Raw genomic sequence first — 26,828 nt, 5'->3', positions numbered from 1 at the left:
CCCATAAGCAACTTCTAAACGCTGACACCATTGCATACACTAGCAAGATTTTGCTGAAAGGACCCAAATATAGCTGTCTCTTGTGAGACGATGCCGGGGCCTAGCAAACACAGGAGTGGATGTTCACAGTCAGCTATTGGATGTATCACAGGGCTCCCAATGGAGAAGCTAGAGAAAGTACCCAAGGAGCTAAAGGGATCTGCAACCCTATTGTTGGAACAACAGGATGTACTAACCAGAACCCCGGAGCTCTTGTCTCTAGCTGCATATGTATCGAAAGATGGCCTAGTCGGCCATCACTGGAAAGAGAGGCCCATTGGACTTGCAAACTTTATATGCCCCAATATAGGGGAATGCCAGGGCCAAAAGAATGGGAATGGGTGGGTAGGGAAGTGAGGGCCGCTATGGGGGACTTTTGGGATAGCATTGGAAATGTAATTGAGGAAAATATGTAATAAAAATATTAAAAATTTAAAAAAATAAAAATAAAAAATAAAATAAAATAAAAACCAATGCAAAAAGATGGCAATCGAGAATGTCAAAGACTTCTCTGGGAGGAAGGACACAAGTGTGGCCCCAAATTTCTATTATAAAAGGAAAAAATTGTCCATGACGTAGGAAAAGGAAGCCGTTTCTTGCATAATAATTTAAGAAAGTTTTGAATGTTGCTTGCTTGAACCCTGAGCAATGGATTCCAGAGTTCATAACACCCAGGTTCTCATTATTGTCTTTGTTCCGATGTTTGATCTGCAGGGCGACAGGCAGATCACGATTGAACAGGAGCCTCTAGGAAACAAAGAAGAAAGAGAGGAGGATGGTAGCGAAGATGAGCATCAGAAAGGGTACAGCAGTGCCTACCCCGGCGTGTGGTTTATCCCATGTTTTGTCTTTTTGTTTTATTCTCTTCTGTTCTTAAATTTTACTATGCTTCATTAGAAACTGTCACCACCTCCAGTGCCACCCACCCACCCAGTGCCACTTGGAAAAAATAATGGCCTTTTAGGGTGATGAATGTGGTCCATTTGAAACAATGTTGCTCTCAGAACCTCGAATTTATTTTTACATCCACCCAGGACAGTCTTCTCATTAAAGGTATAAATTACCTACTAATGGCTCCAATCCATACATAAGGAGTCAATTTATCTTCCCCATATCTATCAATGGCAATTGATTTCTCAAAACCTACATTAAATCTCAGAAAACTGGACCAAGGAGATGGCTCAGACCATAAAGGCACTTGCTGTCAGGCCTGCTGATCTGACTTCCATCCTCAGGACATACCTGCCGGAAGAGAGTACCTACTACTGAAAGCTGTCCTCGGACTTCCCCATTTGTTCTGCAAACACTCATGTTCACACATATACATACAAAATAAGGACATGTGATAAAATTTTATAAACTGTTGCCTTTATTATCTTGTGGCCTTGAATTATTCTAAGTTTTTATAATCGCTAAGACAGAAGAGCCAGTAGGTGTGTGCTTGGCAGGGTCTGCTCTCTAGCCAAGGCCGACTTTTAACTTGCCTTTACCACCCTCTTGCCTGCTCTCAAATGCTGGGGCGATAAGTGTGAGTCATCATACATGGATGAAACAATATCACTAACTTGATTTGGGGTTAGTACAAGGAAAGGCAGTCTACTTGAAAGTGAAGAGTCTGGAATTTCTGATACTATATTATAATACGCACGTCCATTTTCTAAATTCCTATGTAAATTTTTACTTAAATTTCTATATCTCTATAGAAGTTTTTAAAGAATTATCTATTTTTTTAGTCTAAGTGTGTTTTATCTGCATGTATGTCTGTCTGTGCACCATGTATGTAATCCGGTGCCAGTGGAGGCCAAAGGAAGCTATCGGATCCCCTGGAGTTGGGACTGTAGATGGTTGTGAGCCACCACACAGGTGCCAGGAAACACTCCTAGGTCCTCTTCAGGAGTGCTGTGCGCTCCTCACCGACCATCCCCAGCCCCTGAAGAATGTTTTATTCTTAGGCATCAGAACAATGTCTCTCAAAAATCAGAATTGGGGCTTAGAGGTCTTGACATGTGAATACCATCAAGAACTCTTGCCAGGCTCCATCCTTCATTTATTTTATGAGGCTCTGACCCAGGGATGAGAAGATCTCTGGAGGCATCATATTCTCCGGGGTTTCACTAATGATCATGGCACTGAAGCAATCACCAGTGGGTTGAGTTTGTTCAGCCTGGACAACCAAACAAAGCAAGTCTATGCAGTGACTTTGCTTCATAGGGCCAGATTACTGCAATTCATTGGAATTACACACTTTCCCTGCCACTATAAGATAAGAGCTGAAGAAGCCAATGCACAGCAGACAAAGGTCTACTAAAAGTGGCTCTTTATCATGGTTGCTAACACAACAAAACAGTATCTCCTCAACTGAGAAAAATTAGTTATTGGCTTTTCCTTTCCTGAATTAGACCCCAAGAAACTTAGTCTTTACCACACTCTGATTCTCCTAGTATCTCCTAGGGTAGTGTTTCAGATTCTCAGTACACATCCTCACGCATCCTTCTAGTTGTGAATGCTTCCCATGGTAACAATGTATTGTATATGTGATACACTCTGAGGCCCTCCTCTCAGAATCCCTACCCTGCCTGTGGTTTATTGGTTAGTTACTGTTATCCGCCTCAGAGCTAGGCCACTCGGTCAGTGGCCAATCCAAGTTATGACCAGTGTCCAGCTAAAGTGAACATCCCATTTATGCTTTGGGATATGGCTTCAGAAACAACAACAAACATGGCTTCTTTTCAGGACCTAACCTGGGCATCACAGGCTAGGTACTTCATGCTGTGGTATTCTATTCACCTCTGTGGCCTGTTTGCTTTTATGTTGCAGGTTCTTGGAGAGGAAGTATGATACAATTTGTGAGTTTTGTAGAAAGCACAGAGTTGTTCTCCAAAGCACCATCTGGGCCGTTTTACTGACAGGTAAATACCAAAGGGCTGTGGGAAGACTGTTGTCTTTCCTTGGGGTCTTTTAAGCGTTACTTTCTATGGAAAGAAAGAAATCTCCTCTTCCCCTGGGCCTCACACACTCACCGGGAGAAGGGGTGGAGTGGATCAAGCAACCCTGGCCAGGTGATGGTGGCACATGCCTTTAATCCCAGCACTTGGGAGGCAGAGGCAGGCGGATTTCTGAGTTCAAGGCCAGCCTGGTCTACAAAGTGAATTCCAGGACAGTCAGGGCTATACAGAGAAACCCTGTCTAAAAAAAGAAAAAAGAAAAAAAAAGAAAGAGAGAGAGAGAGAGAGAGAGAGAGAGAGAGAGAGAGAGAGAGAGAACACAGCCTGCTACCCTGCCTTGTTTATGAGGTCAACCGGTAATTTTTTTTTAAGTCACTTACTGTTTTAGTCCATTTTCTGTTGCTATAATTGAATACTGCAGGCTCAATCACAGATGTTTATCCAGGTCCTGGACCAGGGAAGTCTAAGACCAAGGTGCCAGCCTCATCGAGGGCCTTCTACTCCATCAAATCACAGGGGCAGGGTGGGGGTGTGTGTCTTTGAAGCACTAGATAGCCCAGGTTAACCCATGTATTTATTTCTCTGTTTTTGAAGCCACTAGTAATATGGTGGCCGTCTACCCTCGGGACCTCATTCAATCGCAATTACTTCCTCAAAGCCCCACCTCTGCTACCATCATAATATGGATGTGGGGATTACGTTTCCAACACACAAATGTCAGAGGGATACTTCCAAACCATACTCATGGGGCTCTTGGAAAGAAAACACCTTGGCTAATGCAAATCCACACTACTTGGGCAACTGGCAGACTTCACGATACAAAGTTAAACATGAGCAAACATTAATGTGGGATCGAATACAGGACAAAACCCAGGACCTTCTGGCCCAGACTTTAGCCTACGGTCACATGAGAATGTACCCTGATTTTTTTTCTGTCTTCTCAAAGTAAAGGGTTTCAAAGCACATTGTAAAAAAATAAAAAGCAAAAACAAAAATAAAACAAAACAAATTGGCTGTAAAATGTGAACCTTCCCTCTCAAGCCCATAGACATTTGAAGGCTGCACCGCCAAAGCCAAGAATCATTGTGATGTTCAACAGCTGGAACAGCAACAGCAAGGCTCAGCCATCTTCCCTCTAGTAGGCCACAGAGTCTTAGGTCTGGCCATATTGGACCTTCAACATTGTAACAAAAATACAACCGCAGATAGTATGTGAGTAGAAAGGTGTATCTGCATTGCAATTCTACTTGACTGGAGGATACAAGTGCACACAAGAAAACACCATGAGCTTGCCACCTCCCTAGTAATAGGCCAGACCTAACCTGCAGGCCGTTTGCTGGCTTTTTAGAATAAGAAGCTTGCCTGCCTGCCTTCCTTCCTTCCTTCCTTCCTTCCTTCCTTCCTTCCTTCCTTCCTTCCTTCCCTTTTGGAGACAGTCTTACTGTATAGCTCCTGGTGTCCTTGAACTCACTATGTAGAGTGAGCTCAGGCTTGCCTTGAACTCACAGAGATACGCCAATCTCTGTCTCCTAAGTGCTGGAATTAAATGTACTAACACCTGGTATTCTTATCTTAAATTGTGTTCTTTAAATGCAGCCACAGGAACCAAGTGTGAGGATGCAGAACTTAGAAGATACTAAAAAAAAAGGGAGAGAGGGAGGGAAGGAAGGAAGGAAGGGAGGAAGGAAGGAAGGAAGGAAGGAAGGAAGGAAGGAAGGAAGGAAAGGAGGGAGGGAGGGAGGGAGGGAGGGAGGAAGGGAGGGAGGAAGGAAGGAAGGATGGATCTTTTTCTCCATCGTGGTGAAATCTTAGGGACTTCTTTGAAAGAAAAACAAAAGACTCAGCTAGAGAAGTTAGAAGCTACACCAAGCACCCCTGCATCCAGCAAGTGCCTGCCTAAGCCTCCCCTTGCCCCAGTCAGACCAGGCTGGAAGCCCAGATCCACTGGTTTGGGGGTACCAAGCATCTGAATTTGCCTCCTGGACAGGTTTCCTGGCCCTGGTGATTGCAGCCTGTGCGATAAACTTCCACAGAGCCCTTCCTCTTTTTGTGATCACCTTGGTGACCATCTTCTTTGTCATCTGGGATCACTTGATGGCCAAATATGAACAGCGAATAGACGATTTCCTGTCTCCTGGCAGAAGGCTTCTCGACAGGCATTGGTTCTGGCTGAAATGGTAAATACATTTCTCCTACTGCAGGGATGGGATGTTGGCTCTCTCTACTGTTCCAAAAATGTGTTCTAAAATCCCATTCTCATTTATGGGATATTGATATGTGCAATAACCACAATAGTACCATTATAGTACCTCCATTTTATGAATGAGACCAGGATGAGATAATGAATCACTTAAAAATTATTCAAGTGTCACAAGAAGCCCCTTATCTGAGGTGCTGGTAAAAGTCCAAAGACAATCTGCTCATCTGCATGTCTGTGTTACAAAGACACCTAGATACCTACATACAGGACAAGAACATAGGATAAAGTAGTGTTTTAGTCATGCAGTGAGGGTTTGTTGATGCAAGGAGATCATTATCAATTAGTAATGTCTGTCCTGCCCCAGGTCAGAGAACAGCTCAAGATGCCATGCGGTTTCAGTGCTGACTTAAAGATTGGCTCATAAGTACAAGACAGCAAAGGTTGCTGACCGTGTGAGCTTGCATTTTTTTTTCTAACTTCTTTCTTTTTATATAGCCATGCATTATCTCACTAAATTCATCTGCAAAGTGGAAATCATGGACTGTATTTGATCTTGAATATGTTTTGTTTCACTTATTTATTATTAGTTGCTTATTTATATTTTTCAAATAGGAAATAAAGACCAAGGTGAAATGACACCTCAGTTTTGTTTGGGTTGTATGTGTCTGTGTGTGTGTGTGTATGTGTGAGTGTGTGTGTGTGTGTGTGAGTGTGTGAGATGTTCCTTCCATCCCTGGCTAGAGAAAACCCAGCCAAATGTTCCCTTTTCTTTCACCTGATGTACTGACTCTAGATTTGCCTCAAAGCCAGCACCAAGATGAGGGCAAGGATAGACCTGACTTGGGAAAGGACTTCCTGCTCATAGAACCTGCTCCCTGGGGACCTTGGGGACCTGACTCCCCCTTGAAGGAATCCACATCTTACAATGGCCCCAGGGATTTTCTCTGGCCTCTCACTGTGGGCTCTCCCCTCCTTAGAGATGGTCCTATTGAATAGTCCAAGGGACTGGTTCTCTATGCTGTGAAGCACATGCATGGTTTACCCTGGACACTTCACCCACTTTCAGTCCAGTTCATCAGGATAGCGCAATCACCACACAGCAGCCTCCCCAACTTGGCCATCAAAGCTGTGAATCAGCCTATCACATCTACTAGACACAGGAAGATAGAACCCGAAGTCTGATTTAACTCTGCTAAGGTCCCCCAATTACAGGAAACACATCCTCTCATAAAGGTAATATCATCCCCAAAAGGACAGAGAGGAAGGCTAAGGTATTGCTTGAAGATCCTTTAAGCAGAGACGAGGCATCCCTGTACAGACACCCTCTCTCCTCTCTGATGCGCATGTGTGTAGCCTTGGACTTGTTGAGGGTGGGAGCTAGGAGGTAAGAGGGACATAGGTCACAAGGCCACAGCTGTCTGAAGCACGGCTCCCTGGTTCTGAGGTGTGTCATCTTGTTAGCAGTTTTCCTTTGTGTGTTTCATCCTCGATACGATATTCAAGTTGGCACAATAAAGGACCCGGCTCCCTCCTTCTGTCCTCACAGGGTGGTCTGGAGCTCATTGATCCTGGCGATTATTCTCTGGCTGTCTCTTGACACTGCCAAACTGGGCCAACAAAACTTGGTATCCTTTGGCGGACTCATCATGTACCTTATCCTGTTATTTCTGTTTTCCAAACATCCCACCAGAGTAAGTACAGACTGGCTGTGGGAGGCAGGGAAGCCAAGACTTCAAAACAGTCACTGGGAAAAATCTAACTATGCAAAATGTCCACCTCGTGCGAGTCCACAAGGGGCGAGGGTGCTTGTCCGGAGCTGTTTTGTTCTTAGTGATTTCCAGTTACACAAGTAATACGTCCCTCGTGTGCACTTGGGGTTCCATTACACACACACGGGAAAGCTCATTCCTTTGACCCATATTCCCAGATGGTCCATTACTAGTATCTTATACCCAATCCTGCACTGTTTTAGTTTTGAGGCAGGAGCTTATATATCCCAGGCTGACCTCAAACTCGCTCAGGGATGCCCTCGAACTTCCGACCCTCCTGCTTCCTAAGTGCTGGAATTCTAAGCAAGCGCAGTTAATGGGGGGCTGTGGATTGACATAGGGATCTGCACACACTAACCAAGCCTTCCACTGAGCCACATCTCCAGCCTTCGACTCTGTGTTTTATGAAAATTCCATTTTAATGTGGCCTTTTTTATTCTCAGATTTGTCCTGCTACACTCTTGCCCCTTAGCATCAAATTCTCTTCCTCTCCTCCCCCTATCCCCCACCACCTCCTGCCTTTTATCAGCCTACAGCCCATGAGATGGGTTTGAGTTATAAGACTAAAGCTGTTATCTGCAAATCACGATGGCAAGCTGTAGCAGTCCCTTCTGGCAAAGAGGGTGACCCACAGAAAAAGCATTCATCAGGGACCAACTTGACCTAATGCAATGGAAATTATTTGCCCTGCTCAGATCAACATCTCCATTCTATCAACCCAGAGTTTTTAAGCCATTCTTTTCTGCTCTGAGATTAAACGTAGATGACAGTACATTTCTTCTATCATCTTAGGTCTGCACTCAAGGTCATGGGCTCCCTTTATTGTGGAACAAGAACCCCTCATCTGAGCCAAATCTCATCTAATTCACTTATAAATTGTCAGATAAACAACCTTTGAGCACAGAAAAATCAATTACAACCTTTCCATTTTCCAAGTGGAGAAGTAGCTGTACACGTAACATTTGCAATATGACCAGGTATTTTGGAGACGACTCTCTGAGTCCAGGTCATTCGTCAGGATTTTTGGTTTACCTTACTTTCTCAGCTTTTTCACCCAGGTTTATAAAGAGTGAGCGCAGCCCTGATTTTTTTTTTTTTTTTTTTAATGGTATGAGTCTATCTAAACGTTCTCTGAGGCCTCTCTTTGGAGTAAGTGGTGGTGGGTGGGCAGAGACTTGCAGCTGCCCAAGGTGTGATGGCTGAGGACCCAGCCCTAAGTCAGATATTTAGAATATCTCCTTTAAGGCTCAGAGAGCACCGTGGAAAAGCAGCAGAAGAGGGCAGAATACAACCCCTGCGTGGAGTTGACCTGTATAGGGCCTCTCTTATTTTCACTTCCTGTTACTTTGATTAAAATACCCTGATAAAACCAACTTAAGGAAGAAAGGGCTCATTTGTCCGTGATTCTAGGGTATAGTCCATCACCGTGGGTGAGTTAAAGAGGTGGAAGCGTGAATCACGGAGGCGTGTTATTCCCAGTCTAGAGCAGAGAGCCATGAATGGTGCATCTGTGTTTGAACTCTTACACAGTTCAGGAGCTGCCGTGTAGGGAATGGTGCCACCCACAGTCCACAACCATCCCACTTTCAACTAATGTAATAAAGATAATCCCTAACAAATACAACCACAGGTCGCCCTGGTCTCAATAACCCTTCACTGTGACCCAGATAGTTATTGGCATGTCAAGTTCATGATTAAACCCTACAACCACAGGGTCCTATCTCTTACTCTTGGATTATGATCAGCTTCTGATAAATTCTGGGAGGGGCGAGTCATTGCCTTCTGTTGTGCTTCCATTGTGCACCCATTACCAAACCCACCAGACTCCAAAGCCCCAGGTACACAGAGGACCCTGTTTATGAAGCAAAACAAACAGAAATCCGAGAAAGAGATTTGTAAGAATAAGGAGGGTAGGCAGGGCTGGGAGGGAAGTAAGAAGGCTAGAGAAGGAGTGTAGTCAGCGTGATTATATATACATGTATGAAATTGTCAAAGGACAAATTTAATTAATTAGAAAAAAATTCTCTGAGGCTGTCTGCTTGGGCTTCCTCAGGGACACGTGAGAATGCTCCCAAGGGAAAATGCCCCCTTGGAAGTCTATGGCCACCATTAACTTCCTAATAAGGTAACTACAATCTAAAGGGGTCTGTTGCAATTTCTGAAAGCTTAGCCCCCCTGCACCCAACGTTACTGTATATTTTGCTCATTTAAGCAGCATTACAATGTTCTAGTTAGCGTGACATTTTATGGTCTCCGTCTTTCTCCACAGGTTTACTGGAGGCCTGTCTTTTGGGGAATTGGACTACAGTTTCTTCTTGGGCTCTTAATTTTAAGAACTAGGCCTGGATTTGTTGCTTTTGATTGGATGGGGAGACAAGTTCAGGTAAGCAGGTCAGATGAGAGCTGGTGAGCTGACAGGAAGGTCAGGAATTCAAAACCAGCCTTGGCTACAACCTGAGGCTCACGAGACCTTGGCTCAAAATAATAATAATAATTAACAATAATAATAATAATAATAACAACAATAATTCTTGCTTTTCTTTTCTTTGTACTTTTAACATTTGGATGTAGCCCTCAGGACATTTTAAATGTGGGTAGTTTATCTGTAATATTGTACCCTAATTTTAATTCCATGGCACAAATTAGGCTTGCCACTTTGTTGCGCCTGTCAGATATGTTCATCTGTGTAGTCAATTAAGCTTGCCACTGCCCGCTAGCTGTGTCATCCATTGGACCACATCTTTATCCTTCCTACCCCATTATCCTGCCCAAGCGGTGCCGCACTTCTGAGATGGCTCCTCCAAACAGAGAAAGAGCCTCTCTCTGCATGTAGTGGTGACTAGGTTCATCCTTGTATAGCGCCTAGGGCTTGTTGGAGCCAACAACCACAGCCAGTACAGGTCAGATGGAATGTCAGAAATGGCAGGAAGTCTGCCTGTAGGGATGATTTAAACCGAGATTCTCAGCATTCCTAACTTCCCAAGTCTGCTTAATGAATTTACTAGAGCTTCCCCAATCTCTCAGGGGGGCTCAGGTTCCTTCCTGTGGCTCATGGTGTGTGTAATGAGCTCTCTCTCTCTCTCTCTATCTCTCTCTCTCTCTCTCAGACTTTCCTGGGGTACACTGATACTGGAGCCAGGTTTGTCTTTGGGGAAAAGTATACAGACCACTTCTTTGCATTTAAGGTAAGTCCAGATTCCTTTCCTATGCCCGCCTATTAAAATGAAAAGAACCCTGATGCTGAGACAAAGTGTGTTTTTAAGGGTATCATTAATAGAGATTTTTCTAAATTAGGCCTTGCACAAATTGTCCTGGCATGTTGCCTCTGACCAGTTAGCTAGGCAATAGTGGGGAAGGGTGAGGTAGGGCAGGGGCAGGCTCTGAGGAAGGACCTGTAAAGTCAGTTATGGGCATCCCATTTCAATGACTTCATCTAATCTTTTTTCTTGATTAATTTTAATTAATGGATATGAGTATTTTTTTTGTATATATGTATATGCATCACATGCATGCAATAGCCACAGAGGCCAAAAGAGAGCTTTAGCTCTCATCAAACTGGAGTTACAGGCAGTTATGGTTGTAACTGTGGCAGTGGTGAACTGCAATGTAGACGCTGGGGACTGACCCAGGTCCCCTGCAAGAGCAGCAAGTGCTCTTAACTGCTGAGCCATCTCTCCAGCCTGTGACTTCCTCTAACCATAGCTACTTCCGAAGGCTATATTTCAGACACTGTCACCATGGCATTTGAGAGATATTAAAATACCCACCGTGTAGACTTCTGGAGACACACTCAATCCAATGCAATAGAGAACTTAAGAGTCGGAGGCTGTCCAGCGGGCAGCTGCTGGCTGGATGACCCAGTCTTCTGTACAGAGGGACTTTGCTTCTATGATGATGTTCCTAGGGGCAGAAAGGAGGCAGAGGGGAAGCGTACAGGATGCTCACAGTACTGTCAGCACTGACTGGTGACCACAATTGTGCCCCGCCCACAGATCCTGCCCATCGTGGTTTTCTTCAGCACTGTGATGTCTATGCTTTACTATCTGGGGCTGATGCAGTGGATCATCAGAAAGGTACTGGGATGTGAGGCACTCTGTGGATGATGCAGAGTTCGTTCAGGCTCAAAAGTCCTAACACCTGTGATTCAGGCATTCACACCACACCTGTCTCTCTCCACAAAGATACTCATCTGAGTCCTTGGATCCCAACCGGTGATCCTGCATGTGTCCATAGTGCGAATGTTACCTCAGGAACCTCCAAGGGGACTTTGATTTGCAAACCAAGTTACTTCTGCATCGAGGGGACAAAGGTCGGATGCCAGGAGGAAGCAACACTGCTCTGTAGTAACAGCTTCCTGCGGGGTACCTAAGGTCCTCCAGGCCTCACAGGTAGTACAGAAATAGAAACAAGAGATTGCTTCTGCTCTGGAGCACGTTATACAGGCATAAGATATTTTTAAAAGCAAGTTAGGCATAGTCTTGCTGTCCCTGCAATTGAGTCCTCACCTTCATCATAGCTCAAATTGGGTAGAGAGATGGCTCAGCTGCTAAGAACACCTCTGCCCTACCTGAGTTCAGGTCCCATTGCTCACAACCAGTGCCTCGAAATCGACTCCACTGACATCCTCTTCTGGCCTTGCAGACACCTCCATACACATGGCCTACAGCCACACAAAAGCACACACACACACCTTAGTAGAGAGTATGGTTTGAGCATCAGGCAAAGCACATGCCTAGAAAGCAAAACCCGATCCTCTTCAAGGGCACCTTGCAACAATTTCTGACTTCATTTTAGACTCCACCCCTTAAAGGCCACCACCTCCTAGTAACACTGAGGCAGAGGAGCAGACCTTTAATGTGTAGACATTTGGGAGACACCCTAAATCTAAGCTATTCCCACAAAGCCATTACAAAAGCGGAACCCCAAACTATGCTCATTTGACGTAAGTAGGAAAAACCCCTTCAACCGTGTCCATCTCAGTATCCCAAGGGGGCAGGCCTTTAACAACGTGACCGTTCTGTGCCTTAGTTGCCTCTTCTATAATACAGGGAGTGATAGCATTTACTCCAAAGAGCCAGAAATAGATGGACGATTCAGGTCTGTCGCTCATAGTCGCTCTTGGGCCACAGAAAAGCTTTCTGTCCATGGTACTTTTATTTAATCTATAAAAACTCATTTCTGTATTGCTCAAATGTAGATACAGTGATGCAGACTTAGACTCAGGTGGGAAGACTCAGCTCATCAGCTCTGTGGGCTGAATGAATTTCCTATATAAACATATAGGTCCCTGTTACCATCCTGACAGCAGCCACGAAAGACTTGTGTCCTAACACAGACTAGATTTTGTTTAGCTGACCTTTAAGTCTTTGCTATGTAAACGGTTCTCTGCTGACTTTATCCTTTTCTTCCTTTTAGGTCGGGTGGCTAATGCTTGTCACGATGGGGTCATCTCCCATTGAGTCTGTAGTTGCTGCTGGCAACATATTTATCGGGCAAGTAAGTTGTAATAACAGAAGACAAGCAAAGCAAACTGCTTGCTGCAGATGGGGATGCTCTCTTTCCAAAACTGGTGATGAGGTCCCTGTGGATGCATTATCTCATTAGGGTAGAGTGGAGAGTGTAAAATAAGAAATCCCTAGTACTACGTATATATGTATGTATGTGCATGCATGTGAGCATGTGTGTATATACTTACAAATGTGAATGTATGCATGTGCATGCCTGTGGCTATATGTGTTGTTTACATGCATGTGTGCATGCATGTGAGCATGTGTGTATATACTTACAAATGTGAATGTATGCATGTGCATGCCTGTGGCTATATGTGTTGTTTACATGCATGTGTGCATGCATGTGAGCATGTGTGTGTCCATGTATGCATGTATGTGTATGTTCATGTGTGCACATGTGTTTGTGTATGTGCATGTGTATACTTACATGTGAGTATGTACACATGTGTGTACATGCATGGATATGTGTGCATATATGTGTGCATATATGTGAATGTGTGCACATGAGTGTGTGTACATGCATGTGTGCATACATGTGAACATGTGTGTGTATGTGCATATGTGTGTGTGTCCAGGAGAAGAGGATGAGGTTGGGGAGGAAGGTTATTTTAGTATGGAACTGAGTTATTGAAAGCTCAGAGAAAGAACACCATTATTTTGTCAAGTCACAATGCATCTCATGTACACATTTGCCAGAAACCTTCTCTCCATTATTGAGGCCTTTGGTCAACTCTGCTGCGGCTGGCAGCTATTCAGCTCGAATGACTGCACTGTCCTCAAGCTGCAGAGAGTGCGTAGGGTACCTCACATGCTTCACAGCAATGCTGTGATGATGAAGGAGACAAAGAAAAGCCACCCAACCAAGAATCCTACAGGCACAGACACATGCCTTGTCCAGCCTCGTCCAGCTGCTCCCCGTCCCCTGAGCCTGCACAAACACTTTCTGATGCTTTTCTTCCCGTGATACATAAGCTTTCAGGTCACTGTGTCACTTCCCCAGCTCATTGGATGGTTACATACCGTTTTGTTTGAGGCCCAGTTCAAGCAAAGAAATATGACCCCTCAAAACTGGAGCCACCCCAAGAAACACACAGGTCAGGAATACAATAAGCCGCACAGCTTGAGGGACACATAGCTTCAGGGAAGACAGAATTGCCCGATGAGGCCACAGGGCAGTGCTGCCAGAAAAGCTGCCCAACTCAAAGACAAACTCGTGCCACAGAAAAATACACAGCCCCAAATCCCAGGCTTACAACTACTGGAGGCAGGCTGAGCCTTCTCCATAAGGCTGGCTCACCAGCCTAAAGTAGTCTTTAGTGTGTACAGTGGTAATTCGTCCTTCCCTAGGAGTTGAAATTATAATAATTATAATCATAAAATCTCTCAGGACTAATTAAGGCACCATCTCTAGATGATTGCTGGTACCTGCAGGGTAAAAGGTCTCACATACAGGGCTCCCATTCAGTGTATAAATTGAGGCTCAACACATTCAACCTCACAGAACAATTAGAAATAATGAGCAGAAAATTGTAAGATTGCACACATGTGTCTGTGGCACTAGATTTGATAGTTAATATGCCCAAAGTGCTTCTATTACTGGTGGAGAGCCCCATGTTTCGAGCCACCCACCCTCCCCAGTGCAACTCAAGCCTTTGACACTATACCCTGGCTGATATGAAAGGAACTATGGGTGCCTCTTCTATTCTTTGTTCTATAATGGTCTCTATTTCCACAAAACATGTATGTGTCTGTCAAGGTCAGCTTGAAAGATGCAAAGTCACAGCAGTTTGGAAATCCCATCTATAAGGCCAGACAATGCTCAGCTAACCCTCAAGAGAGCCTTCCAAGTTCTGTTAGCATCCAGCCCAAAGCTAGGTTGAGGACTGTTTGAACAGCCTCACACATTACAAATTTACACACACTGATAGAGAGTTTACTTTGGTTTTGAATGCAGGGACCCCAAGGAGTGGGTACCAGAACTAACTAGAAAGCTATCAAAGTACGGACACAGTGGGGCACCTTTAGAATTTCCAATTCCACTTGGAGACTTTGCGTTTCCAGAGGTCCTGTGACTGCCGGACAAGTTTTGAGAGTCACTCTAGCAACTGCATTAGAGACACAAGGTTAGGCATTTAAAAGGTAACAACATTTAATGTTTGTCTCCAGACAGAGTCTCCACTACTGGTCCAACCATATTTACCACACGTCACCAAGTCGGAACTCCATACCATTATGACAGCTGGCTTTGCCACGATTGCTGGAAGTGTATTGGGCGCATACATCTCTTTTGGGGTAAGAAGGTTTGGAACATAAGTCAAAGTGAATTCAATCTCCCACTTCCTATTTTTGGTTTCTTTTTCTTTCTTGTTGCTGACTGGAAGTGACACTGAGAACATGCCACCCTTTCGAGCATGACGAAAGTAGCCCGCTGTGGCTTTGGCATTTGAATGTAGTGACCCCAGGGAATTTGAGAGCTTGGAGTCCATATTCCTGCCCCCTTCATATAATTATATCTAACCATGGCACAGTGAGGTTCCATGACAAGGTTATTTTGCCTAAAAATCTTCAATCTGTGTGGAAAACCAGAACCTATATTATTAATCTTAGCAAAGATGTTCCCCAAGGGTCAGCAAACTATGGCTAATGAGCCAGATCCAGATCCTGCTGGGGTTTTGTAGAAGGCTTTGTTGGGAACTAGCCAACCCTGTGGTTTTGTCTTGTGTGTGTTGAATAGTTCAGCCAACCAAGCTAATACCTGACACTTGGGAAAGGAGCTGTGACCCGGAGCAGGAGTTCTCAAACCTTCTCATGAGAGTCACCTGGAAAGGGGTTGTTTTGGTTCGGGTGAAACTTGTTAAAGGTCCAAGTTTTCTGGCCCACGACCACGTAAACAAGAATTTCATGGAATGAGACCTTGCCATCAATATTTTTGAGAAACCCAAATTCTAATACAAAGCCAATTCTAAGAGTGATCAGTTTTGGAGGCTGGGGAATGCTGTCCCCACTATGGGGAACCTGCCCCCATTGTAGGTAGGGATACTGTCACAGATGGTCACCTGCCCCACTATAGATAAGATGCTAACACAGATGGTCACCTGCTCCACTGTAGGTAGGGATGTTGCCTTCATCAATGAGCTAGGTGTGATGGGAATGGGGCAGGGAACACATATAATCAGGACTCCCTAAGATAGAATATGGTCTAGGTAACCCAACAATGGCTGTCTTACGCTAACTGGGCTATGAACGCAGTAGTGGTTCAGTCCTTGGGCCTGGCTGTCTCATCAGTCCGAATCTGATATTGAAGACCTGGAGGACTGCTGGCAAGCAGTTGGATTCCTGTCTACATTGGAAGCCAGATGAAGTAGGTTGTAGTACCAATGGAGAGACGGCACAGCAGCAATGGACTCGCCATCGAGAGTGGGGGCAAGCAGACAGAAAGCCAAGTTTGTTTCATGTTATTGTTTTTTGTTTTTGTTTTTTCAAGACAGGGTTTCTCTGTGTAGTCCTGGCTGTCCTGGAACTCACTCTGTAGACCAGGCTGGCCTCAAACTCAGAAATCCGCCTGCCTCTGCCTCTGCCTCTGCCTCCCAAGTGTTGGGATTAAAGGCATGCACCTCCACCGCCCGGCTTGTTTCATGTTATTGTAACTGTGCCTCCACTAGGAACTGAGGTCCACAGTGTGAACCATTCTGTTTCAAACAATCTGACTAAGGAAATCCCTCCCAGGACCACCCTGGCCTTGGGTTTTAGTTGATGCAGTCGAGTTGACAACCAAAATTAGCCATCACCATAGGGAAACAAATACAGAATAATACAAAACACGAGGGTAGAAAAGAAATATTGGGTAAGAGTAGTTTACAGGATAAAGGAACAGTAAGACAGGAAGGGTTCCAAGCTGGGAAGAATGGGGACTTTCCGTCTCTGCACGCAGGCCATGCTCCTCCTCTCATACCCCCATCTGAACTGAGGATGAGATAAGTATGGGCTGTGGGGATCCGCTGGATGCTCAGAGAGACAACAGAAAGGTTGAGAAACCTTTAAGTTCCTATGATGCAGAATTAACTCTCACCCCAGATAATCAGACTTAGGCTTTGTGCTTCTCCCAAGGGGGAGGTCAGGTGACATGAGTCTTGTCCTCTGACTGGGCCACTGGGAATGATCAGCCCCTTCCTTCTCCACTGCAGGTGTCGTCCACACATTTGCTAACCGCCTCGGTCATGTCTGCGCCTGCAGCCCTGGCTGTGGCCAAACTCTTTTGGCCTGAAACAGAGAAACCCAAAATAACCCTCAAGAGTGCCATGAAGATGGAAAATGGGTAGGTGTTATCTAATTAATGACCGTACAGGCCAGGATGCCAAAATCACACTTTGATAATAGGAAGAAGGTACAGCCAGTTGTGGCCTTAGAATGGATCACATTTAATTTCCCAGTGAGCTCTTAGATTTTTGGCCTAGGAAACAAGACAAACTCCTCCTTTAATACTCATGAAAGCCTTTCCAAACACACCTTTCTTATAAAGTGCTTCTTGATAAATGCACTCAGTGTTCACTAAGCCCTGCTTGAAGACTACTGGGAAGTTACAGAATGGCTGTTTCCAAGATCACCCATGGAATAAAAAGGTGGCTTCATTTTCTTCCGCTCTGTGAAAAAGAAATTAAAAATCGCAGAGGGACCGCAGGAGTGAGACATGTGAAATATAAGTATCTCATTATATCACATGATGTAATGAACTCTCATCTCAGCTCTAGGCCTCATTTACGTGGAAATACTCGTAACTGGGAGAGTGGCGTGTGAAGACAGCCTGTCGAGGGGATGAGGTGAAAGGCGGGCGCCCAAAACTCAGAAACCTAACCTAAAATCAAAATTGTTCTGAAACCTGAAACATTTCTTAGTTGCATCTCGATGCCACAAATAAAAACAATCCAGGGCACTCAGCTTTGTTCTATACACAGATTATTAAAATATTGCCTAGAGTAACGAGAGGGCTCAGCAGCTAAAGCCATGCACCACGCAAGGTTGGATGCCTGCGTTAGAGGCCAGGAGTCCACATGAAGATGGGGAAGAGAAGAAACTCCGCAATGTTGTCCTGTTACCCCAGCACATTCGCCTTCATCACATACATACACATGACACTCACGCACACAGTAACAGCAAATAAATGAACATTTAAAGTATTGTATAAAATTGTATCTCAGGCTTTGTGTGTACATATGAAATATCAGTTGATATCACCATTATATTTTAATCCTTATCCCTCCTCCCACAAGGTGTCTTGTTGTGGGTTATGCAATCCATTCCAAACACCAAACTAGGAAACACTTTTGGTCTAGAGGACTGGGATAGGGGATAGATAGCATCCTAAAGGTTCCACTTACAGAGTCCAGAACCATGAAGATTTGCTTGGTGCGTTATATCACGTATGTTATGTAGGGATGCAGCCATGTAGGGAAATAGTAAAGAAATTGGGGGGTGGGGGAATTTAGAATTTAGGGATAGACCTCTCAGATGAGAGGGGTTCATGGGAGATCAGAGAAGAGCACACCGTAGGATTCAGTCTTTAATGAAGTAGCGGTGATATGGGCTTCCTTCTAACTGATAGTCAGTAGTGCCTGGAGATCAACAGTCCCTGGTAGGTAGCTACTTTTGATAAATAGTATTTAAATGTATATGATTTCATCACTTCTTGGTTTATTATTATAAATGCACCCAATGGAGTAGAGGTAGGAATGGATGCTTAGCACCCAAAGCCCAGGATTCAACCTTCACCAAGAGAAACGTACCACAGCAGTGGGCTCCCACATCCCCATGGCCAAGCATCAACAATCATAAGCCCATCAAATTTTGAGGCCATAAGAGACTGAGTACTCGGTACCTAAGGGTTCACCTCATGTCGGACAACTATGACTAGGCCATTGCTGTGCCATAGATCCAGAGATACTGTCTTAGTTATGGTTTACTGCTGTGAACAGACACCATGTCCAAGGCAAGTCTTATAAGGGCAACATTTCACTGGGGCTGGCTTACAGGTTCAGTTCATTGTCATCAAGGCAGGAACATGGCAGCATCCAGGCAGGCATGGTTAGGAGGAGCTGAGGGTTCTACATCTTCATCTGAAGGCTGCTAGTGCAAAATTCATTTCTAGGCAGCTAAGACTAGGATATTAAAGCCTATGCCCACAGTGACACACCTACTCCAACAAAGCCACACCTCCAAATAGTGCCACTCCCTGGGCCTAGCATATATGAACCACCACAGATATGCCTTGGTAATTCTAGAATTTCCATTTTTTGATGAAGTGATTCGAGGAATCTCTTGGAGGCAGCCTCTCAGGGCGCATCCTCATCCATCCCTCTGGTGGCAAACATTGCTGCGAATCTGATCGCCTTCCTGGCCTTGCTCTCCTTTGTGAACTCTGCCCTGTCTTGGTTTGGAAGCATGTTCAACTACCCAGAGCTGAGTTTTGAGGTATGATTCTGCCTTGTTTGGTTTCTGACTACCTCTGTTTAAAAATAAGTTAAGAATCCAGGTTTGGTAGCTCACGTTTTAATCCCATCACTTAGATAGGATTTTAATCACTATCACCAAGATAGGATTGCCATAAGTTCAAGGCCAGCATGGGCTACAGATTGAGCCTTTCTTAGTCAGCTATGTTGTGCTCTCTCATATACTATAGAAACATCTCATTTGCTGCCCCAATTGTTTCACTCCTGTCCTGTCTTCTGTCGCCACCCCCTTTCCCCCCAAAGCAATTATTTTCTCTTTCCCAAAATATAAGCTACTTCCAAGGGCCCAATTTCTACCCAGTTCCTGCCCTGCTCTGCTTCCTGGGCTATGCAGAACACTGGACTGGGAAGCCTATAACAGTAAAGGTTTATTTAACCTGCCACTCTGAAGGCTTCAAATCCACTCAAGAAATTAAATGTGGCAAGGATCACCCGCAGACCCATGCATCACAGACAAGAGGAAAGGGCACATTCGAAATGAAAGGGGGGACCGAGCTGCTGACCTTCTTTAAACACTCTCAAATTAGTCCATTCCACGGAGAACTAATGCTATATCCCATGAAAGACACTCATAGATTTTAAGAGTCTTGTGTCTGTTGACATCACCACATAGAAATCAAGCCTTAACACCGATCTGTTGAGGACCAACCGTACACTCCTGATACATAAAGATGGGCAACTGAATGTGCCCAGAAAAGCAGGGACAACCCTATCACCAAGGGGGTGTGTGGCAGAATTCGAAGCAATCACTGTTTAATGAGTGTCACCACTTCTGTCCCTTGCAGCTCATTTGTTCCTATATCTTCATGCCCTTCTCTTTCATGATGGGAGTCGACTGGCAAGACAGCTTTATGGTCGCCAAACTCATAGGTTACAAGACATTCTTCAATGAATTTGTGGCTTATGACCACCTCTCAAAATTAATCAATTTGAGGAAAGCAGCTGGACCTAAATTTGTGAATGGCGTGCAGCAATATATGTCAGTACGTATAGTTCTTTATGTCTATTTTCTATATGTTATATAATTAATTCTTCATCAGATAGATAATGCACTGTGACAATATATGTTGGTACGTATAATTCTTCATGTCTATATTCTATTGTCGGTACATGTAACTCTTATCACATAGATACACTGTAACTTGGTGTGCAGCAATATGTTGGTATGTATAATTATCACATAGATACACTGTGACTTCGATGCAGCAATATGTCAATATGTATAATTCTTATCACATAGCTACACTGTGACTTGTTCTTCTGTCTGTCTGGAACTTGAGTGACTCTTGTAGACCTCATGATGAGCACAGCATAATCTTCAGTCACGTTATCTTGACCATGTGATATTTGTGTGGAGAAAGAGAGAAAGGGGAGGGAGAGTGGGGAAAACTTAAAAACTGAAGTAGACGCAGACCTAGGGTCACATGAGCTAGGACATCAGTGCACAAAGCTTTATGAGATATCTTCTGTTTGTTTGTTTGTTTGTTTGTTTGTTTGTTTCGAGACAGGGTTTCTCTGTGTAGTCCTGGCTGTCCTGGAACTCACTCTGTAGACCAGGTTGGCCTCGAACTCAGAAATCCACCTGCCTCTGCCTCCCAGGTACTGGGATTAAAGCCGTGCGCCACCACCGCCTGGTGTATGAGATATCTTCTGTGCCTAAGGCCATCACAGGCCCCCCACAGGTTCATCTTGGCTCATGATTTCAGCTCACGATTCACTGGTCCTGTTGTTTTCTGTGCAAAGCGGTTCATCAGGTAGATGCATCTAGCAGAGTAGGGTCATCCACCGCAGAGCATCTGGGGAGTAGAAAAGAAGAGGAGGGGACAGAGTCCCAATGTCCCCCTCAAGTGTGTAGGCCTAACTTCCTTTCCTACACTTGACTTCCTGTCCTAGCTTGCTTTCCTGTTGCTATGATAAACACCATAACCAAAACAACTTAGGAAAGAAAATGTTTATTTCAGTGTATACTTATGGGCTAGTTCATCACTAAGAGAAGACAAGGGAAGGAACGTGGAGACAGAGACCAAGGAAGAACACTGTTTATCAGCTTGTTCACAGGCTCACATTCAGCTACCATTTTTTACACAGCCCAGGCCCACCTGCATAGGAATGGTACTGCCCATAGTGGGCTGAGCCTTCCTACATCAATTAGCAATGAAGAAAATAAACATGCTGCCAGCCAACTGATATAGGCAATTCTTCAGTTGAGGGCCCATTTTCCCAGGAGGGTATGTCAAAGGGACCCGATATGGCAGGTCTTACCTTTTTGGAGCTGACAGTTGATCATGAAGGCCTCTTCTAGCATCATGAGCTCTAAGAAACTGACTGCATATCACTCTGAGCCTCTACATCCTCAAAAGATAACAAGGCATAATTACTACTGTGTAAGGGAAGAGGGAAGATAAAACACTTAGGTCTGTGATTGGAACCCTGGGGCAGTCACCCTGCAATCATACAAAGAGGCACTCATGTCTCCTTAGGCTTTGATGGACCAAGGAACTTAACTTGGCTAAAGACATATTTGTAGCTGAAGTGCCAGTTTCCCTCTAAAGATCAGAACTGTCTCATAAAGAAACTAAGAAACGGACATTTCTAGCCATCCCTGTCCCTCTCTGAAATGACGCGTTTGGAGTCAATTTCCCCGTCTTTGAAGCACATTGCCCAGTATTTAGATACTCAATCCAAAGGTCGCCACTTAAACTCCTGGACTCTCAAAGACCAAACATATGGATATTATAAGTGAGGCCAGCTTCCCAAGAGGATCTGCACGTGAATGATTTTGTGGTCAGGGGCACTGTGCCCCTCAGATGTGCTAGGAACAGACTTTGTGGGTTTTCTGCCCTTGCTGTTCATTTTTCATGGAACATAACAGTGGGACTTGGCCAACTATCTTCATTGTTTGGATGCCACCTAAACCAGTTTGTTTCCCTGCCCAAAGCAAACAATAGGCTAAATTAACTGACATGTTTTCTGCCTCCCCATCGCCAGGAGAAAGTGTGCTTTTGTTAATGAGGGAAGCAAGCTGCCAGTTCTGGCAATGCTAGCCAGTTCTCTGAAAAGCCTGTCGGGAAGGAGGAGCCCCAACTGCAGAGATGACCCTGTTTGGGAGTGATCCCAGCCGAAGGCAGGCACACAGGGTACATGTGGAAACAATCCAGCAGCCTCTGCTGTTGTGGAGTCTCAATGGGAAAAGCAAGTTACTCCAAATTTCAGAGCATCTTGGCTCACACACAGGAGGCCGTTGTCTTCCTAGCTCAGCCCGTCTTGTTCCACTTGACAATCGCTCACGCTGGGAGCAAAAGAAAGTGGCTTCATCCCAGCCTCCCTTTCGACTTCTGATAAAACCATACACAGCCATGACTGCACACCACACACACACACACACACACACACACACACACACACACACATACACACCGCAACCCCCGGGTCCCTGTCAGGTCACAGCTTAGTGGGTTGTAGCCATTGAAGTGTCAGGTGTCTCCTATGGGGTCTGGGTCTGGTGCTGCATCTTTACCTCAATCAGATATGCCCAGGGGCCTCTCAGGACGAGGGTCAGTCTGGAAACCCACTCAGAGCAGCCTTCAGCCTGACCTCAGCCATAACTTTGCCAGACTGGATGTGCCCACTGAATCTGCAGAAACTTCTAGACTCAGTCCTTTAGTCACTTATCAGGCGGTGCAGCCTGTGTAGCCCCCTTAAGGAGGAGCAGAGCCCTATGGCCACACACTCCCCTCACTAACATCTTCAGAAAGGACACCCACTCTTACATTTCCAAATGGGCACCCACACATTCTCATGGAGTGTCTCAGCTAAAGAACAAAGGCAGGCATGCAGGACAGCAGATTGTAAGGAAGCTCCCTCGAGGCCCTGAAAAGACAATGCCCTCCATCCTCCTTCACATTCCCCCTCCAAAGGCCTATAGGCCACTAGTGATTTTTTTTTCCCACTGTAGATGTATTATTAATCAATTTTCATTATTGTAACAAAATCCGTGAGATAAATCAGAGGTTCACGGGGAACTGTTGTGGAAGGTTCTCCACGGCAGCTTTTCCAACAACAGGGTTGACTCTGCTGGTTCACCAGGAGCGCGGATCATCCACAACAGCAATGCATAAGCATCCCGGATGCCTTCCATCCTAGACACACTTAGTATATATAGCATACAGCCAGTTCCTTTTTTATTTCAGTTCTTTCGTTAAACTGACAAAATACCTAAAATAAATCAACTTAAGAAAGATTTATTTTGGCTCTCTGTGTAGTGGTTGGCACTTCCCTGGTACAAATGTTGAACATCTTTCCATATGTTTATTGCCCACTTGTATACCTTTTGTAGCAATGTATCTAAAACTCGGGCAGTAGTCAAATTGTTGAATTATAGCAGCTCTTTATATATGCTAAATAAGTCCTTTGTCAGTCAAACATCATGTAACTATTTTCTGGGACCAACTTCTTATCTCCAGAAACTAGTACTATGCGTGCTATAGTACAGCAGGTGGTAAGTCCCACACAATATTAGAAGTGATTAATGAGCAGGAAGTAGCATTTTTAGATATCAAGGTGACTAACTCCTAGTCTGTTGTGAAGTGTTCCTTAAATCTACATTCCCTCAAAATCTAAGAACGAGGGGAATTGCCAATGGTCATCTGAGAGTTGACAGTGTGCGCCCATTCGTCGACATCGATTCTGTAGTGAAGCCTGGTTGGGATCTCTGAAGGTGGGTCAGATCATGTGCAGACCGGTGTTTGATGCTTGCTTGCAGATTCGCTCTGAGACCATCGCAACCTACGCCCTCTGTGGTTTTGCCAATTTTGGTTCCCTAGGAATCGTGATCGGCGGACTTAGTAAGTGAAAAGGGCACTCCTCGACACCAGACGCTACTTCTGCCAGTCCCTCCTGCTCTGTAATGCTGTGTCAGGGACAATGGCCCCTCAACAGTAGCTAAGTCCTCTAGGGTCCATGTTTAATCCCTGCTCTGGAATGCAGTTTTCCTATGTACACTCAAGAACTCAAGACAAATACATACAAGCATACACTTCTCCCAAGCCAATGATAACATCAGCCACTTGTTACTAATGCCCATAGATTTATAACAGTCATCTGAATGAGAGGTCTTGGGACCCATGGGTATTCACTATAGAAGATGCTGCTATTGATTACTAAAGTCTGCCTTGGGTATAGACATAGATGGTGGCAGCTAACTTTAGACATCATCTCATTGATTGGTTCTTCCTGGTAACCCTTTGGCTTTGCTGTGTTCTCTGTGCTCTGCGGGTCCCTTCGGTTTATCTTTTGACTTGTCTCTCTTCAACTGCCCAGAAGGGAGTTCAGCCACCAAAGAATTATCAGAAGCTACAGATTTTGGTCTCTAACCAACCTAATCTCAAACGCCCCTTTCTCCTCCAGCATCCATAGCACCATCCAGAAAACGAGACATCGCCTCTGGAGCCATGAGAGCCCTGATTGCTGGCACCATTGCCTGTTTCATGACAGCCTGCATCGCAGGTACGGCGTCCACCCGTCCTATCCTGAGTGCCCACGGGATGGAAGTTTCCAGGGAGATAGGCTTCCAGGCTGCACACACAGCATATGCTGCAGCAGAAAGCTGAGAGTCAGAGCCGGGCTCAGCAGGCTGTGGAGCAGGATGTGTGGGGTGGTATAGGGAAGCTGAGAACAGAAGGGGAGTTCTGGGATCTCGTTAAATGATGACAGTAAACGGCACTCTGTTCCTTTCCAGGCATCCTCTCTGATACCCCGGTGGATATCAACTGCCATCACGTTCTAGAGAATGGCAAAGTACTCAGCAACACAACCGAAGTGGTGTCTTGTTGCCAAAATCTGTTCAACAGGTATTATGGTCTCTACGTCATGGTCAGATCTGTTATGTACTTTTCCTGGGGGAGATGGGAACAATTATGTGTTTACCCCAGATAGGGAGCCAACAGTTCCTTACAGCCCCTCTTGGTGAGCCAGTGAGACTATGAGTAGCCCCCAAATGGGTGTATCAGTGGAAAATCTCACACAACACTGATGACTTGCCAAAGCTGTGTCACAGAGTTCCACCTCCATCTAATCTTGCATCTGCTGCATATTCTAGACCCTTCCAAGGTTGCATGCAGTTGGGAGGTAGGAAGCGGTAGGTATAACCCCAAGGTAAGGCCTCTCGACCTTCCTCACCCATCTTCTTCTTGTAGAGAATGCTAATTACCCCTTTAACATTTTTCCATACACCTGGCTACCACGGTATTTGTTCACTTATTTGGTTGCCGTGACTACTGGGCCAAGCCTACCTCTGCTCCAGGAGAGTGGGCAGACAGGCAGAGAGTGTGCTCCTATTGTTTCTGGACCAAACGGCCTTACTGGAATCTCAGCATGAAGACCACACCCATTTGTTTTCATTACCCCCTTAACTGTTTGTCATGCAAGAAAACTCTCGGTATTTCTAACAGCCTTGCATCTTACCTTGTCAGATATTACTGGATAACCAGAAACTAAAACACTTTCCCAGGCTGCTCATGAGTGCATAGTACAAACCCCTCTGCGTTACAGTAACGCTCGGGATGAACAAGCTCACTTAAACCTTGAGATCCCCGTGTAAGTTGAGCACAACCCTAGTTTTCCTTTGCATTTGACACAATGAGGCCTTAAGGAGGCTCTGTCTATTCAAGTAATATTAGCCCCAGCATGATCAAGGCCAGAACTTCAAGGCCATCCACAAAGCCAACATCCTTAGTTACTACTGCTAGAATCTCACTCTGGGCTCACCTCAGATCCCCAGTCCTAGTAACCTCGGATGAGATATGTGGTGTAGTATTTATCACAGAGGAAAGTGGAGCAGCCTCAAGGGACAGCGGTGGGCCATGGCCAACCTACATTTTTAGATAAGCTTTGTATTTGTGCTATTGTTTAAAAGTCCTTTCCTAGGGGGTGTTTTCCTGTCCAGGTGATTGGCAGGCCTGTTTAGATCCAGGACAATGCTTTGTTCTTCACCGAAAGCCTTTAGCTTTCTGTGGTCCAGATAAAAATATTAGGGTCTTCTGGGCAGTTTATAATGTTCCATCTGTGCCCAGGGGCAGGGAGAGGACTCAGACCCCAGTCAAGACCACAGAGAATGTGTAACAGAGCAGACAGAACTGAAGAAAGAAAAGAAAAAACCAATCTGTAAACACCGCCATGCTTCCCCAGGAATTGCCTTCTGTCTGTCGTCTGATAGCAGCAGACCCCGCTGCCCCAGCCTGCAGACCTGTCTGATCTGTAACTCCCCTTTAGTACAGCATATTCAAAAAAAAATTTTAAAGATGTGTTTATTGTATGTACATAAGTACACTGTAGCTGTCTTCAGACACCAGGAGAGGGCATCAGGTCTGTTACAGATGGTTGTCAGCTGGGAATTGAACTCAGGACCTCTGGAAGAGCAGACAGTGCTCTTAATCACTGAGCCATCTCTCCAGCTCAGCATGTTCAAACTTAAGCTGGTACAATTGTGATAGGTCACATTCCTTTGCCTGTCACTAATTTTCACTTGCAAAATTAGCTTGTTCTGTGACAAAGGAGGTAGGGTGGAGACCGATTTTGTGGGATGGAATCCAGCCTCAATGACCAGCCTCATCATGGCTGTTTTCTAATTACCTTTTTTTTTCCTTAAACTGCATCATTTTTCAAAGAATGAAGGTGATCCCTGTCAGCTATCTCTACCCTCTAGTTTCTATTTGCAAAATCAGTGCCTTCACTCCACTTCGTTTTATTCACGTACAAATTAATATTTTTTAAGATTTTGGGTTTGTTTTATAAGTATGTATAAGCAGGTATTTCTGTGTGCTGAGTGCAAGCAGTGCCCATTGAGGCCAGAAGAGGGCACCAGA

The 26,828-nt window shown here is 44.9% G+C and overlaps 1 protein-coding gene across 1 annotated transcript in view; it reads left to right on the top strand.

The window, feature by feature from the left end:
• Window positions 1-26,828, top strand: part of Slc28a3 (solute carrier family 28 member 3) — a 53,587-nt gene that overhangs the window by 26,237 nt on the left and 522 nt on the right. Inside the window, exons 3-17 of the mRNA XM_021180813.1 lie at window positions 754-842; window positions 2,857-2,948; window positions 4,972-5,161; window positions 6,731-6,875; window positions 9,223-9,336; window positions 10,061-10,138; window positions 10,946-11,026; window positions 12,369-12,449; window positions 14,630-14,755; window positions 16,648-16,778; window positions 18,760-18,928; window positions 19,752-19,949; window positions 23,729-23,810; window positions 24,373-24,471; window positions 24,704-24,815. Of these exons, the coding sequence (XP_021036472.1) occupies window positions 754-842; window positions 2,857-2,948; window positions 4,972-5,161; window positions 6,731-6,875; window positions 9,223-9,336; window positions 10,061-10,138; window positions 10,946-11,026; window positions 12,369-12,449; window positions 14,630-14,755; window positions 16,648-16,778; window positions 18,760-18,928; window positions 19,752-19,949; window positions 23,729-23,810; window positions 24,373-24,471; window positions 24,704-24,815 (1,787 nt within the window). The remainder of the gene's footprint in view (window positions 1-753; window positions 843-2,856; window positions 2,949-4,971; window positions 5,162-6,730; window positions 6,876-9,222; window positions 9,337-10,060; window positions 10,139-10,945; window positions 11,027-12,368; window positions 12,450-14,629; window positions 14,756-16,647; window positions 16,779-18,759; window positions 18,929-19,751; window positions 19,950-23,728; window positions 23,811-24,372; window positions 24,472-24,703; window positions 24,816-26,828) is intronic.

This window comes from Mus caroli, chromosome 13, assembly GCF_900094665.2.
Source record: "Mus caroli chromosome 13, CAROLI_EIJ_v1.1, whole genome shotgun sequence".
Lineage (NCBI taxonomy): Eukaryota > Metazoa > Chordata > Mammalia > Rodentia > Muridae > Mus > Mus caroli.
This window is presented reverse-complemented; position numbering and strand designations above follow the sequence as displayed.